General features: G+C 61.9%; 1 protein-coding gene across 3 annotated transcripts; it reads right to left on the reverse strand.

The window, feature by feature from the left end:
• Positions 1-7,578: 7,578 nt before the first annotated feature.
• On the reverse strand, positions 7,579-11,847 carry TMEM250 (transmembrane protein 250). 3 transcript variants are annotated; one of them, XR_015548903.1, is made up of 3 exons: positions 11,173-11,474; positions 9,461-10,054; positions 7,579-7,977 (listed from the first exon to the last, which is right to left on the reverse strand). XR_015548903.1 is itself a non-coding variant. In XM_087418780.1 (2 exons), the coding sequence occupies exon 2, from the start codon at positions 9,959-9,961 to the stop codon at positions 9,542-9,544; it is 420 nt and encodes a 139-aa protein (XP_087274906.1). In that variant the 5' UTR covers positions 9,962-10,054; positions 11,482-11,847; the 3' UTR covers positions 7,579-9,541. The 3 variants fall into 3 exon arrangements, 2 of the variants coding, with proteins under 2 accessions (XP_087274906.1, XP_087274905.1); XM_087418780.1 differs by lacking the exon at positions 11,173-11,474 and adding an exon at positions 11,482-11,847 and having other exon boundaries at positions 7,579-10,054; XM_087418779.1 differs by having other exon boundaries at positions 7,579-10,054.
• Between the last annotated feature and the right edge of the window lie 4,760 nt (positions 11,848-16,607).

The following is a 16,607-nucleotide window of genomic DNA, read 5'->3' on the forward strand; positions in this document are numbered from 1 at the left end:
GAAGCTCACCTGGCCCTGGGCAGGTGTGCAGCAGGGGCACACACCTGGAGATGGGCACCTCCAGGCCTAAGAAGCTGGCCCCCTGTCATCTCCCTGGGGGCGTTTCACTCCCAGCTGAAGGATTGAGCAGGCAGCTGGGTTGAACACTGTTTATTACATAATCTACCTCACTTCCAAAACCCTGGGCAGAGCACGTTCGTTTTCATTATGTTAATTCATCTTCCAGACCAGGCCGGGAATGCCCAGCGTTTCCATTCCTACTTGTCGTAGGTCTGTAATTGAGGCACAAATTGGCTTCAGAGAAATGGAGATTCCTAAATCCCCGGAAAGGTCAGCAACTGTGTCTGCCTGCAGCTGCGGCCAGCCCGCGAGAGACTCGGTCTCCTCAGTTTTTCCGGCACCGACAGCGTCAGCACACAGACCCCGCTCCCCACTGGAGGCTGAGTCAGGGCCCAGTGCGGTGGCCGCAGCCCCTCTACTGCAGGGGTGCGAGGGGAGCCTGCAGCTCAGAGCCGGGCGTGGTGGGGAGAGGGGGCCAGAGACCCACTCACTGCCTCTTCCCACTCACTGCCTCTTGCTCCCTTACGGACGGACAGCCCAGTCATTTAGCTGCTGGAAGGGGCGGAAGGCTGCTCTGGAAATTAAGCCTTGCGCACCTGGCTTGCAGTCTCCTCCCGAAAAGCCCTTCTCTGAGGGCATCCTCCACTTCCACTGGACCACCTTCTCCAGGAAGGAGCACCAGCCAGTTTTATGCTGACGGACAAGTCCCCATCCAGGCTGTGGTCCCAGCTCAGCTGGAGCCCAAGCCCCATGAGGGAGCTCCCACCTTCATGGTCATGTGTCTGCTGGGGTCCAGGAAATGAACCCCCAGGAACACTGCAGAGCTGAGCCGCCAGCTAAACCTAGTCCAAGAGCATACTGCCGGCTAGGGAGCATCGGGGCCGGAAGGCTGGGGTTAGGGTCTGCCTCCCAGGCCCTGCATGGCAGGGAGAGCAGGGCTGGAGTGGGCGTGGGGTTCCTGTCCGCCCAGGTGCTTCATGCCACTGCCCTGTGCGGCCAGGTCGGGCTCCTTCCCATCCACTCTGGCCTCAATTTGGCCTGGGGGCCAGGCGCATTGGCCAGAGTGAGTGCTGCTTCTGACCCTGTGGCCCTGGGCCCACTGAGGCCGGTCCCTGCAGGGGCCAGCAGACAGCTGCAGGCTCCTCGTCAGGCGAGTTTGGATTTCTTTCAAGAGAGGAAACTGGGTGGGTATTTTGGTTTCTCGTCAGCGGCTGCAGAACCCGTGGCGCGCTCTGCGCGTGAATGAGGCTTCGGAGTGCCTCCCCTCAGTTTAAATAGGAAGCTCCAATCTTCTTCCTCTTTTGTCCTCAATTTCCCTCTAACTTCTCGTGCAGCTGTTGAGCAGCTGCCGCCTCCTGCTCCCGAGAAGCCTCAGGGTCGGGTGGCTGCAGGGGCTCACCTCCTCCCAGGACGGATGGCAGAGCCTGGCCGAGTCATGCCAGGATGGGCATGGCAGCGTGTGGACAGCCGGGGCCTCTGCAGGACACAGGCAAGAGCTGGGCACACGCTCCCTGGATAGGAGGCCAGGCAGGACTCGGGAAAGGCTTTAGCAGCTAGAGACACCCAGGTGGGACAAGAGGAATGACTTCCAGGGCCAGGTCCTGAACCTGGGTGGTGGGGCCCAGGTGGGGCCACCTTTCTATGCCCGTGGACACCTCTGGAGGGAGACGTCCCACCTATGAGACCTGGCTTACAGGGGCCTCAAGTGACCCTGGACATAATCATTCAGAAAGTGAGCATGGAGGGCCCACTGTGTGCCAGGTCCTAGGGACACAGGGACATGCTGTGGTCTGAATGCTCGTGTCCGCTAAATTAATATGTCAAATCCTACCCCCGAGGTGATGGTAGGAGGTGGGGCCTTTGGAGGTGACTAAGTCGTAAGGGTGGAGCCCTCCTGGACAGTACCCGTGCCCTTGTAAGAAGAGACACTGGAGAGCTCCCTCGTCCCTTCCATCACGTGGGGACACAGCGAGAGGACGCCATCTGTGAACCAGGAGGGGCCCCCACCAGACACGGAATCTGCTGGCGCCGTGATCTTGGACTTGAGCCTCCAGAACTGTGAGGCACAGACGTCTGTTGTTTATAAGCCGCCCTGTCTGTGGTTCTGTTACCGCTGCCTGAACGGACTGAGACAGGACAGCCCCATTCACTCATTCATTCACTCATTCATTCATTTGACAACACGGTGCTCCATGAGAAGGTCTGGCCTTCTGCTACAGGCTGACCCCACGGGGAGTGTCAAGGCCAGGGAATGGGCCTTGGGTTTGGGCCACTGAGGGCCTTGCTGCTCTGGCCCGGGGCCATCTGCTCTGTCCTCAGGCAGGGCCTGCCGCCTTGGCCCCTGGCTTCCGGAACCATCCCCTGAGAAGAGGGCTGCCGGGAGCTCTGGCCCACTGGGGCAGTGTGGCCACCCCCCACACCACCCTCCTCTCTGCAGAGGGAAATGCTGGCCTTGGGCTGCACCCCCAGAGCCCTCTCCCCGCCCGTTCTGGGAAGAGCTGTGTCCAGCAGCCCTGTCCACTCCGGGGAGGATGACCGTGCTCATCAGGGGCTTTATGCACTAAGGGAGCCGAGGAGACAGACAGAGTTATCACAGCGCAATTTGAAAAACACACAAATAATCCGTGTTACTGTTATGTCACAGAGTTGTAAATGATGAATTCACACTTAGAACCCAGATTTATACCATTGGAGGGCTGCCCCCACCCTGGGCAGGCAGGCAGGGGCAGAGGCCCCCTTGGTTCTGAAAAGCCAACTCTGTGGGTCAGCAGCCGGGCAGCAGCCTAGGCCCTGGACAAGCGAGAACTGAGCTGTGGGAGCAGAGCCCGTCCCCGGGCCTCATGGGAGAGAACCGGAACAGGGGCGCATCGGCTGGGTCCCCAGAGGCCAGAGGGAGGCCCAGTGCAGTCACCCAGGGCAGTGATGCGGCACAGGGAGAGGGCACCCACGCCTGCTAGTGCTCGCTGGGAAGAACTGGGAATCTACGCTCTCTGGGCACATGAATCCCTTCTCGAGAGCAGCTGGTGGTCAGAGTGGGCAGAGACATTCCTACCAGTGGGTGAGTGGGGGTCAGGGATGGGCCCAGGCTGTGCATGGGGGCTCCCCAGGAGGACCAGTCTTGGCTGCCCAGCACATCTGGCTGTGCCTGGCCCTGGGTCCTGGACCATCTGTGTCCCTGTCTCCTGACCCCAGTGAGGGCAGGAAGGTCACTGCTCGCTGCCTCTCTGAGGAGGTGACTTGAGGTCCACTGCAAAAGGAGAGCGACCTCTTCTGGGTCTACCTGCAAGGGAAGGGCCTCTGGCCTCCCCCCGGCCTCCTGGGCTCCCAGGTGAGGTCACTCCTAGCAGCCAGTCCGGGGGCCTGGCCCCTCAAGGCACAGGGGACACACCTCCTCTGAGGGCCACCTGGCTGCTCACTGCTCCTCTCTCACGACACCACACCAGCCTGGACAGATTGATTTCTGTGTGAATATTCATGCAGCATTTCAGCCAGGACTGGTTATTAATATTCTAAGAAAGCCGAATGGAGCAGCCGTCCTCCTGGAATGAATGGCGGTCAACACGAGGCTAACGGGAACGTGGCTGTGGACGGTTCAAACACGAGCATTTTCCTCCTGGCCATGGCGGGTGGGGGAGGCGGGACTGCCACCTCCAGGGAGATGAACACTGTGGGGGGGCGTGCTCCAGGCCACTCACCACCCCGTGACCTTGCCGAGCGCCTCCTCCTGACCCCCATCTTCCTGGGCTTCTCCCCGGCTCCTCCCAGACTCCCCCAGGCTCCAGGCCTGCACTGCTCCCCACCCTTCCCTGGGTGTTGCCCCACGCCCATGGCCCTCTCTGTAACGGGGACACTGAGGAAGGACCCTGCATCTCCCACTCACGCCCGTTTACAGGACCCACATGGCAAACAGTGCTGGCAACTTCCTGCCCTGTGCTGGGGCCTGCCCCCGGTGTCCGCCCAGACCGCCTGTCATTCTGGGCATCCCAGCACAGTTAGAAGCAAATCAAACCCACGCTGGGAGTTCTGGCTCCTGTCCTACCCTCCTCTGGCCGGGGCTAGTCTCGAGCCAAGGATGGGCCGGCAGTGTAGCCCGTCCTTGCCCCAGGGCTCCGGGTCAGCCTCCAGCCTGGGTCTGGGGGGCAGTTGACCATGGTTGGATCAGCCGGAGGTGGAGGAACCCTGCCCGAGACCTGGGCTCCTGGGAGACTGCCTGTAGCCCGGGGTGGTGTATCTGCCATCTCTTGGCTCAGGACACGCTTCCTTCCTGGGGGCCCACGGTAGCCTCACTCACTATGCACCCTCCTGTGGGGCCTCTTCCGCAGCACCATGCCACTGCATGGGGGGGCAATGGCAGCCTGCCCGCCACAGGCCCTCCCCCACCATCAGTCTGCCAGCCCCCCAGGCGCAGTGCGGGCCACACACCGAGAGCCACAGCCACTCTGCCAGAGGCCCCGTGGGACACAGCTGCCAGCGGGCCTGGGCATGCTGCCCGGCTGGGGCTGGGGGAGGGGCGCGGCCCACGAGCCGCTGAATCAGCGGCACCCGTATGTCCCTGTCCCCTCCCAGGCAAGGATGCTGGTGAGGCGGGGGCGCTCCCTCTTTTGGGAGCTGTCAGGGAGGCGTGCCAGACTGCTGGGGATTTTCTGGAAAGTGGCTCCTGCACAGAGCTGGGTGCCGAGCAGAGGGCTGGGCCTCCTAGGGGATGAGAGGAAGGGCCTTCCTGGAGGGGTGAGTGCAGGGAGGGCCCTGTCCAAACAACACCAAAAAGGGAGAGACAGAACCGCACTGGCCTCTGCGGAGGGAAGGAAGCACGTTCCCTCCCCAGAAAGCGCTGAATCAGCACCAAGCCCCGGCCATCCACTGGCTCCCTCATCCAATCACGCCGGGAGGGACAGGGACCGCTCAAGGTCAGGGAACATCAATATCCGAGCAGGCGAGCCCCAGTGGACGGCCCCGTCTTCTGCAGCAGCACTGGGGGTCACGCTCTGGTCCAGAGCTGGGGGCGCCTGCCCCAGCATCCTCAGGGGTAGGGACTGTGTCCCTCCCAGCCGGCTGCCACCACCCAGGGGGGAAGTGAGGTGGAGGGACACAGGGGTCTGACTGCCCCTGGGGGCGTGATCGCTGCCAGAGCGGCTGCAGGGACAAAGAGGACATCTTCCGAGGCCACTTTGTCCACCCCTGCTCAGTGTCTGGACACCATCTAGACTTTCTCAAATAACCATCTGATTTCTAGAAATTCCCAAAGCACCACCCCCTTCTCCTTGCCGTTGCCCCCTCCTCACCGACAGCCCCTCACCCTCCGGGCTGGCCCTGGGGGCTGCTCGGCAGAGAGACAGGCTGGAAATCAAGCCTGACCACAGCGCGTGGCTGCTGAACGGCGGCGTCGGCTTGTTCTCCCACAGGCACCCCCAACACCTGGCCCTAGGTAGCCCTGACTCCTCTGTTCTTTGCTCAAGGGAAGCGCTCCCCCTCCTCCCGCCCTCCCTCGGTCTGTCCCGGCCCACCTCCTCTCCTCCTGCCCAGGGATGGCCCCCTGTCCCCCGGTGCCCCTCCAAGGCTCCCATGCCCGCCTGCTGACGGCTGCGGCCTGGGCCCGGCCCCACCCAGCTCTCCCTCAGGCGCTGCTCCACCGCCCTTGGCCGGCTGCCTTCTCTCTGGTCACTGCTCAGAGTTTGGCCCAGGCCTACCCACCCAGCCCGACTCCCAAACCAACGGCCCACTGCCACCCCCGCCCATAACCGTCACCGTGGGGCAGCACTACCAGCTGCAGAACCTTCTGGGCACTCTCCTTCCTCTTCCAATTGCACTCGCCGGGCCGTCGGCCTCCATCTTCACCAACCTTCATGTCCTGCTCTGCCCGGGCAGCAGGTGGCCCTCCTCACCCGCTCCCAGGTCGCTCGGGTCTAGTCACTTCTCTACCCTGCGGGCAGCTTGGGCCATTTGGAGGGTGGCGGGGCAGCAGAGGACTCCTCACAGCCCCTGGGAGCCTGCAGGCCGTTCCCATTTTTTCCGGGAAACCTGGAGCCCACAATGAGCAAATGAATCTGCTCTGAATAAGGCACTTCAGCAGAACACTCACATCTCCCCTCCCGGCAGAGGCACAGCTCAACGGTGCTGCTGCAGATGGCCCCAGAGACCCTCTCCAGGAGGCACCCTAACTGGGAACTGGAGCACCAACTAGGCGGACTGAGGCTCTGCCCGCAAACCCCAAGCAGCCCCTGCCTTCTGGTGGCCGCTGGCCCAGTCTGCGTGTCGTCTTTGATGGTGACTATCACCTGGGGACATCGGGTTAACAGCCCAGAGGACGGGAGGCCGGCAGGAAACCCCACCCGACAGCACCTCAGCCCTGCGGCTTGCAGCACACCCAACACTGCTGTCACTTAGCCTGCGCATCCACTGTCCAGCAAGGTGACTGCGAGCCACACGTGGCTGAGTCCGACCAGACTTGGGCCACAACAGCCCACGTTCCTGTTCTCGGGGCGCTGGGGGCCGCAGCTCCCGCACTGGACTGCGCAGGATGTTCTGGTGGAGAGCGCTGGTCTAGACAGAGACCACTGAGGGGACACTCCGGCCCACTTACAAGGGAAGACGGGTGGGCAGGCCTGTGGGAGCCCCTTGGGGAAGGTGGGCGTCCCCGAGGCTCAGGCGGGGTCACCACCCCCCTCCCCACGGAGCCAGTGCGGCCGAGCTACCCCGGCAGGTTCACTCGAGGGGCCGGATCTGGGTTCCCCCTGGAGTCTGTGGGGAAGGAGTCCTCGGGCCACCCCAGGTCCAGGGATGAAGTGCCCTAGCCTCAGCCCATCTGTCCAACACCCCCACTTCCTGAGGCTCCCCTGCAGCTTCTCAGGGACGAAGGCTTTTGTGAGGATTGTGCCAACTCTGCCATCCAGAGCTCAACCCCAAGATGACTCGATTGTTCTCCTCCGAAACATCGGGTTCCACCAAGCTCCAGAACTGGCAGACAGGCAGCTCCGGAACGGAGCCCGTTTCCCTTCAACGGCGCTTTCTGCCCATCGTGGCTGCTTGCAGAACAGACACACTCCGTAATAACGTGTGTCTCCTTTTTCAAACTGCTTTTGGTTAAACCAGAACTTTGGTCTCCTGCTGTTTTTTTCCCCCAGGGCACGTGTACCATCTCCCGAAATCAAGCACAGACTGGACATACGGGTCCGAATCGTATCTGCCTTCACCAGTGTGAGGGCATCTTGTCATCTTATTGGGACTCGACACGCTTGTCTGTTGGTTGAAATCAGCCACCTCAGCTCGTGTCAGCCAGCGCTGACCCATTCTCACTGCCATCTGGCCAAATCCTGGGGACAGGCTCCCCTGGTGGAACCTGGGGCGTCCAGGTCAAGGTGGGCCCCCCCAGCACCCACATCTGTTCCTTCCCCAGCATCACAGATGACCGCTTTAAAACCCTATTTTAACTTGCGAGAAACAGTATCTGTGGTGTCTTTGGTGGGTTACACCCTTACAAAAAGAAATAAACTTTTTGAGCTTTAAGCAATCACTCAATCAACATGTTAAAAAAATAAGTTTAATGCAGGTGGCTCATTTCATAAAGAATTTAACAGGCACTCGAGACACCGAGCAGCTTCACGTTCAGCTTGTCAACTCCTTGCACTGCCGTTTACATTCAAGGTGGCATGGCCAGACCCCTCCTGCCATCCCGACCACGTGGACATGCACCCACCTCAGTGAGGGGGGCTTCAGAGGATCTGAGGAACGTGAGTTAATTAACACAAAACAAAGGTTTTAGGAAACAGCATGATTTAGTGCAAAAGATTCTCTGCAGCGCTGTGAAGTGGGGTCCACGCAGGCCAGCTCCTCGACTGCCGTCCGGGCAACTCAGACAACTCATAACTTCGGTCAAGGAGCCTTCCCACTCACCTCAAGTCGCCGGTCGTCAGAAGCTGGCTACAAATCAAAGAGCACGGTTTATAGCCAATTGTTTTTTGCTTTCTCTACCTGATTTGGGTTTTTCTTCCAATGGCACACAACTCTCGAAACAGCTCCCCCTGGCCACTGTCCATGTCCGGGGGTATGGAGACTACTTGGGGTGAAGCGGCGTCGGCTGACCTGTCACCGTCACTATGGGGCCCTGACTGTTGTCTCAGCATAATCATTCTGAGTGCCTTCTCACTTGCCAATGAGGCCCTCAGTGGCCACTAAGCCACACGGCCACCCTGTCCCCCTCGGATGGAGGCCAGAGCAGGGATCCAGGCAAAACGCTGGCCCCTGGTGGTGGTCTTCTCTCTGTGACCAGAAGCCCCCACACTGGCCCTGTCCTTTCCTGACCCACATTCATTTTTGCTTTTCACTCCCCAGCAGCTCTAACAGCTGCCAAGGCAGGAGCAGAAGAGCAGAGAGGCAGAGGGGCAGCCTGGCCGCCAGGCCCCTCACTCAGAGGTCCAGCCCTAGGGCACGCCCCGGGCTCTAAGAGGCGCTTTTTAAACAGAGTTTGCTCACGTTTCCGGGATGCACACTCAGAGGCCTTGGTGCACCTCCTGAAGACCCCTGACATCTGTTCCAGACACAGAAGACTCAGTTCTGGGCATTCCCTCAAAGGAAGAGACCAAAGGCCCCCCAGAGCCAGAAAAGAACTGAGCTGCCTCCCCAGAAATCCACATTTGAGGAGATTACAGCATCCAGCTTGATGTTTACAGCATCCAGCTTGATGTTCTCAACAGATCTGCCCAGGAGGAAGACCCACCTGCCCTGGACCCGACGCCCGACAATCCCGCGGACTGGACCCTCACCTAGGAACCTGCCAAGACCACCGGTGACTCCTCGCGAGACTATGTCCAAGCAAACCAAGGTGACCTTGAGGCCTGGCCTGGGACCAGGACCCCCAACACCTCTCAGGGTGAGAGATGGAGGCGGGTCCGCGGGCTGTGCCCAAACTTGGGCGGCCCTGGGCGGAGTGGACAGCCTTGTGGCAGTGCGCTGTTAGCTAGTGGAGACTGATGCTGCCCTAAGGCTGGGACCAGGGCCCGGGGTGCACAGAAGGGGCTGTGTGGCCAAGAGGACCCCCTCCAGATCTGCTCCTGGGCAGCACGCCCCTCCCAGGGGTCTCCCACAACACTGGTGACGCCAGTGTCCTGGAGAGGGGACAGGGACACAGAGGCTCTCCAAGTGCAGAATGGACCGGCAGGCCCCACCCCACAGCACAGCCTGGAAAAGTGCAGGCTGGAACCACAGGCAGGCGGCCAGGAGGATGCTGCACCTGAATGTGCGCACAGGGAGGGCCGGAGCAGAGAAGCAGCAGGGGGAGGGCGCCAGGTCCCCTTCACAGAAGTCGCAGCTCTTTCCTCTCCTGTGCCAGAGACCGGGGCGGGGACCAGCCGTGCCTGCAACCCCGCCTGTGGGACGGGCTCAAGACGACAGGGCCCGGACCTACCCCGTCAAGAAAAGAGGCTGCAAACGCATCGACCGGCCCAGGTCACAGTAAACACAGCCCAGGGCCAGGCCGCTGGCACCCTCACATGTCCACGAAGACCATGAAGCACCAGCCCAGGCCCCCGACCAGCAGCATGGTCACGTGGATGCCGTAGATGAGCAGCTCATTCAGGAGGCGGAAGTCCACGCGCCGACGGCCCAGCAGCAGCAGCAGCACCGACAGCTTGAGCTGGAAGCGCAGCAGGACGCGCACACCCAGGTACTGCAGGCAGAAGAGGGCGGCCAGCGCGCCCCAGAGCGCCGCCGTGAAGAGGCTGCAGCTAAAGTAGAGCAGGAAGCGGATGAAGCCGTACAGCCAGCGCGCCCGGACGTACACGTCGAAGTTGTTGTACTTGGTGCGCGCCAGGCGGGAGGCGCGCGCCGGCCCGCAGGCCGCGTGCAGGCAGGTGGTGTGCGGGCCGTGGAAGGAGCGCACCCGCCGCGGGATGGGCATGACCGGCATTGGCGCTGCGGCGGCGTCCAGGCGGCAGTCAGGACAGGCGTCATGGGCACCTAGGCCCGGGAGCCCGCCGCTGAGCCCGGGGAAGGTGAGCGCCTGCAGGAGAACAACAAGGAGGGGGCGGGTCAGCCCAAGGACGCGGCGAGCGAGCATGTCCCTGCCGGGGACATCAGCCAGCCCTGGGTTGCAGAGAAACTGAGTCCAGGACATGAGATCTGCGCACACCCCCTGGGGTTGCTCTTTCCACCACAGCTACTAAGGACACTCCAAAGGGAACCACGTGACAACGAGAAGTGCCAATCCACCAGCGCCACTGGAAAGGAGGGCCAGGCTAGTGGCGGCGACCCCCCTGGAGGCAGTCAATGCCGAAACCAATGAGGAAGCTTCAGTGGAAACCCTGAGTGACCTCGCCCTTCCACAGGCTTCCTACAAGTCCCGGGCAACAGACTCAGCCTCCGGCTTGTACCTGGGCTGCCCGTTCCTGCCTGGACTTCTGTGGCCCCTTCACACAGGGCGGATGGGAGTCCCTGGATGGCACCGCACAACAGGACCAGTGTGAGGGAGAGGGGCATCCACAGGGCATAGACGGCGCAGTTCACTCCAGCAACTTGACAAGCCAAGAGCTGGGAGCCAGACAGCTAGGTTGGGGGGTAGACAGTGGGGTACGGGGGCTCTGGGGCCACCTGCTGGGCCTGAACCCTGGCGCTGTCACTCACTAGGAGGGACCTCCGGCAGGTTACCTCACCCCCTCCCACCCAGACCATCCCTGCCCTGCACAAGGGGGACGCTGTGGGAAGCTGGTGCTACAGGGAAAGGGTCAACCATGCCTGACAGGGTGGACGACAGCTGAAGGCTGGTGGTGTCATCGCAGCGCACGGGGCCCTACAGAGTGGGCCGGAAGGAAAAGACAAATACCCAGCGACTCTCGGCTTTACCCCGTAACTGCCATTGAGGCCTAAACAATCTGCGCGTGGAGACACAGAGCTGGAAGCACGGGATGTGTAAAATCGCAGCAGGCGACGGGGAGACGCTGCGGGGGCCTCTGCCTCCCACCCGCTGGGCTTAAGCCCGGTGCCCTGCACAGGGAACTTCTGCCAGCTCCTCTCCGCCGCTGGTCAGAGCAAATGGCTGCCCCAGCGCTGCTCAGGCCAGAGGCAGAGGAGGGGGAGGCCGGCACGTCCACCCGCCCCCAAACCACAGGCTTTGGCCACAACCTGGTCTAGAAGCAGCTCCCGCACCCTGAGCCGCTCCATCCCGGCTTCTCCTCGGTCTCGGCCCGCCGCCTCCAGGACAGCCGGTGCCCTCGTCTGGAGGGTCACTGAACGGCCGCCGCTCGCCATCCTCCACCAGCGCGGGGCCCGCGGGCAGGTCCCGACGACTCGCAAAGACGTCGGCCCGCGGGCCTGCAGGCCGGGACGCGCGGGGCCCCGACGGGGAGCGGCTCCTCCCGCCGGGCGCCCCGGGCGCAGGACCGCCCCGCGCCGCCCCGCCCGCCGCCCCGGAGACGCCCGCGCCCCGCTCACCGGGTGCGCTCGCCGCGCCGGCGTCCCGAGACGCTGGGGAGGCGGGCGGTGCCGGCGGCCGGGCCTGCGGGCCCCGCTGTCCCTTGGGGCTCCGGGAGCAGGGCGGCCGCATGGTGCCGACGGCGCGGCGGCTGCGGGTCCGGGCCGTCACGCGTCCCCGCCCGGGGCCACCCCGAAGGACCTGGGGCTCCCGCGCGCGGCGGCCGGCGGCGTTTGGCCCAGCGTGGGAGCCGTAGCGCCGTCCCTCTGCGGCCACCGTAGGACTTCCCTCACGCCCCTCCGCCCGGGCCGACACCGAGAGCGCCTCCCTGCCTCCGGCCGCGGGCCGACTCTCAGACCCGGAACTCGACGCTTCCGCAGGGCGTGCGCGCGTGCGTGCGTGCGGCCCGTGGCGCTGCCGCCCGGCGTCACCGCCCCCGTACGGGCGTCGTCGCCTCGGCCTGTCCTGCGCAGGCGCAGATAGTGGGCCTGCGCGCGCGGGGGGTGGGGGTGGTCCCCGGGTACCTCTTCCGCGCACGCGCCGCTGCCCGAGGCTGTTGGCAGTGCGCAGGCGCGCGCCTCTGTGGGCGGGGCTGCGAGCTGGGCAGTTGCTCTGGTGCTTGGAGTGGGTTTTCCCCGTAGCGCTGGACCGCCCGCTGACCTGCTAGTCTGCGACCCGGGCTCTGCCACTGGGGGTTGGGGTGGCGCAGGGGGCCGGAACCCGAGGGGGCCGGCAGGGGTGGGTGTGGCGGGATCGAGCTGGGGCGGGCTGGCCGAACCATCCAGGGACACGTGTCCCCGGATGCAGGGAGTCGGGGCGGGCTGGCTGGACATCCGCAGGGCCCTGGGGTTGTCCTTTCCCAGGAGAATGAGGATTTCAATGCAGACGTATTTTAATGTTTTAATCCAGCAGGGGTGTCAGGATAGGGGAAACACCTGGTGTTCCTGGGATGCAGCTGGCGAGTTCCATCTGCCTGAGTTCGATGCATTTGAGAGAATCTGCAAGTTCGTGCACCTGGAAGTGGCTGGCTGTACCCCGGGTGGCTGAGGGGTTCTGGTCTTGGTTGTCGTTTTTGTTACTGGACACTCTAATTGAGGCCAGCTCTCCAGGCACCCTTCACAGAAGACAGCAGGGCGTCACCCTCCTCCTGACTGACCGCCAGGACCGCCGGCCTCTCGACCCAGGCGGGGGAGCTCCTGACTGCCCCCACGTCACCTTGCCCCACAAGCCCTAACCCCAGCCGCCCCACACCCAATCCCTGTCGTGTAGGAAGGGCCCAGTGCTTGGTGGCCCGCCTGCTCCTGGCCCTCCTGCCGTTGCCCTGCTGGTGAGGAGGGCCTGGCAGGGTCTGGATGGAGAGGGGAGGGGCGGGCGGGAAGACCTGAGGACCAGAGAGTTTGAAAAGTTTCCAGAGCAGCTGTGGAGCTGCAGCAGGAGAAGATGGGAGAGAAGGGGGATGTTTTAAGAAGTGTTTCTTTAAATGCATCTCCTCTGGGCTGGTCTCTGGCCCTCTGGTCTGCACCCTGCCCCAGGGTGGAGGTTTTCTTCTTCAGCCCCTGTCAAGCCCTCTCCCTTTGGGATGCCCCATGCAGCCCCCCTCCTTGGCTCTGTGAGGAGGCCCCATTGTTCTCCTTCACGACTGACTTGTCCCTTCACATTTGCTTTTTCTGTCCCTCTGCCCCTCCTCCATACACCAAGCTCCTGCTCACCCTTCAAGACCCCAATCAAATATTCCTTCCTCTGGGAAGCCGCCTCCAACCATGCGCCACCCCTTCCCTGGTGCCCACTATCCCTCTCAAGTGGGGGGGTTCTGACTGCCTGACCACCGCCAGGCCAGGAGCCCAGAGGACCAGGACGGGGCTGTGTCCTCACAGCCAGCTCAGGGGCAGGGCCGGGGGAGGCCCCTTACACGTGCTGTGTTTGTTCCCTGGTGTGGGGGTCCAGCAGGGGTGCCCATCTCAGTCTCCAGCCTCTCGGGCCTCCCCCTCCCGGGTCAGCCCCAGGCCTCCCCCAGGACGTCCGAGCTGCGGCGGTGACCTGGCGCCACCTGCTGGGGTGGTGCACGTGGTGCCGCAGAGCTGGCTGCCTGGATGCTGCATGAGGGACCTGAGCGGGGCTCTCAGTCCATCTGAGGCTTCAGGGTAGGGCCGCAGACTGGGGCACCCCCCGGCCAAATCCAGCCCACTCCCTGCTTGGCTGTGGCTGCTTCTGAGCCACTGCGGCTGAGCTGGGTAGCCCGGTGACAGAGACCCAATGGCTTGCAAACCGGAAAACCTCTCCTCTCTGGCCTGTACAGGAAGTTCGTGGACCCCCGCTTTAAACAAACATTTATCCTCATGCATCTGGCACAGGGAGAGGCTAGGCGAATTCTGCTGAGTGATTTGAAAGAGCTGAGGCAGCACAGCGGACGGCCCGCCGGGTTGGGGATGGTTTCAGCCCCCAACCCCCCTCCACTTAGGGGGAGGATCCCGTCACTTTAGGGGGCGACTCCAGGACAGTAGAGGATGAGTGAGCAGGGTCCTGACCTCTGACATCAGGCCACCCTGCAGGCTTGGCCCTACAGCGACCCGCAGTCCTCATAAACGGCCCTGCGCCAGCAAGAGATGGACTCAAGTGCCCCCTCGGCTCTGGGCTGCCTTAGGAACTGGCCTGAGGCCCAAGGGCTGCCATGAGATCTGGGGCAGGGTCAGAAGAAGCTGTGCAGTTTCTGCCTCGGCCCCCTGGACGCTCCCTCGAAGCACTCAGCTGCCACGCTGCGAGTCTCTGGGCCATGTGGCGGGCACATGGGAGAGGCCATGGCGGGGGCTCTAGTGCATGGCCCAGCGGTGCCCAGCCTTCGGGTGCATGGTGCAAGCGTCCCACCTGTGGGTCTAGAAGCCTCTGGGCGATTTTGGCCACAGCCCTCTGGGTCACCCCCCAATTTGTCTTCCCAGCTGAGCCCCAGACAGCACAGAGCAGAGAGGGCCTGTCTGGTCGCTGTCCAGATCCCTGCCCCACAGACTCTGAGCATAACAAAATGGCTGCTGTTTTACAGAGGTTGGGGTTCTTTCTTTACATGCCCAAATGGGTTGAGTGGAACAACATGTCATTTCAAATCCTTATAACGACCTTCAAGGTAAAGAGTCTTGCCTCCACTTTACAGATGAGGAAAGAGATTTTTGATCAAGTCAGGCCTGACTCCAAAACCCAGGATGAATCCGCCACCCACAGATGGCTAATAAGTGTCACTCGTCCTGAGCCGCCCCCCACAGACTCCCTGCAGACATCACTCATGGATTTGGCAATCTGGGACAGACATCACTAGTTGATCCAGCACTCTGGTGGTCTCACCAATGGCCGTTTCCCTGCTGGTCCTTGGTTACAGAATTCCAGCCTACTTGGGGTGGCAGTGTGCCCTGAGAACAGATCACAGCATCTTCCTTCCCCATTGTGATTCCTCCTTTACCTCCGTAAACCCGGAGAGGATGCCTTTCTCCTCAGGGCAGACCCTGGCCAGGGTCCTGGGGCCGCCTGCTGGTGTGTCACAGGGCCAGCCGGGCCCGCAGAGGTCACTGCAGAAGCAATGGACGGCATTTATGGAGGGCAGGACAGTGGAGCGGCCGAGAGCCTGTGCTGCGGCTCTAGCTGTCTGGTTTCTCTCTGGCCCCACAACTTTCTAGCTGTGCAAAGGTCCCTGTTCTCTCTTGCACTTTCAAGGTGGCTGGGGAGGGGGAGTGGCCCCCATCTGCCTCCTTGCTGTCCCTCCAGGCGGCTGGCTCTCCCCCACCTCTCCAAGTCCAAGGCCGGCCTGAGCTGGTCCCTCAGTCTCAGCGTGGTCATTTCCGGGCAGGGAGGCCTCCCTGCCGCCCGCTCCCCATCCCACCCTCTGGAGCTGGAGCTCCTGTTTGCTGCTGTATGCCGGGTGCCAGCACAGCAGGGCTTAGGATGTGCCTGACTGGTTGGTTGGTTGACTAAAGTATCTGGCTTGCGCTGGGCATTCAAAACTGGAGGCCCGGGCTTTGGAGGACAATGGGCATCCACCTAGCATCGCCTGATGACATCCATGGGCATTTAACTCGCCAGCTTCAGTCCCAGCCCCCTGTGGCGCAGGGCAGGAGTAAAGGGGACTAGAGGGAAATCGGACTGCACTGGACGCTGGGGAAGCACGTGGATCTCCAGGTAAGAGCTTTGTGAGTGACGCCAGGGACAGTCCAGGGCAGCTGGAGTATGGTTTGTAGATTACAGGTTTCCCCTGATTTCAGAAGCGTGTCCTTCCTCTGCCCCCAAGCTAGAAGAGGTGGCTCCGTGGTTGGGTAAACTACTTAAGCTTCCGAAGTGTCCAGCCTCCGTCTGTGAGCTGTGAGCACATTCCCAGTGGCCATTGACGAGAATTTAATGAGGCAAAGGCGTTAACCGAGGCCAGGCCAGAGTAAGTGCTCAATAAACCCGGCGGAGCAAAGTGGAGAAGTCCTCACTGGAGACAACGGACTCAGCTCTCAGACTGGGACCTGCCTCTCACCTTGCGAAGGAGGAGGCTACACAGCCCAGCTTCCTGGTGGTCCTGGCCTCCTTCCCGGCGCGGGCCCTTGGCCACTGCAAGGGATATGTCCTCCTAAAACCCAGACCCAGGCCTCGAAGGGGGCCTGGAAGGCTGGTACTCAAGGTTAGTGCTCCCACCGGGTCAGCCACTTCCTGCCAGCCCCGTCCCCCGTCCCAAGCCCTGGTTGTGTTTTCTCTTGTGCTAATTTCACAAAAGACACAACTCATCCTCCTGTTGATTGAACAGTTTTGTGCTGACAGGAGTGAAGATTTGTGGCTGAGCTCATCATTACCCCAGATCGTGGGCGATTTGTCTGGCTCCGAGGAGCCGGGCGAGGTGGATATATTTTATGGCACGCTCAGAAGACAAACATACGCATTTATATGTCACTTGTTGCAAATATAAATGCTAACTTGTACTTCTTTCAAAACTTTTAATGAATTGTATACATTCCGGAAGATTTATAGGGTGAACAGAATGGCTCAAAATGTTACTTTTAACATATTTGTCACTTTGGCAACAGCACCAAAAAAATCTGGAAGATACTGCATTCAGAAATAAATCATAAATAGATGCATCTTAAAAGAGGTTTATTTTGGTCGTTAATGGTTGATGGGCCCCCCAGTG

The sequence above is a fragment of the Ceratotherium simum genome, chromosome 29 (genome assembly GCF_057802395.1).
Source record: "Ceratotherium simum simum isolate JZ-2026a chromosome 29, ASM5780239v1, whole genome shotgun sequence".
Lineage (NCBI taxonomy): Eukaryota > Metazoa > Chordata > Mammalia > Perissodactyla > Rhinocerotidae > Ceratotherium > Ceratotherium simum.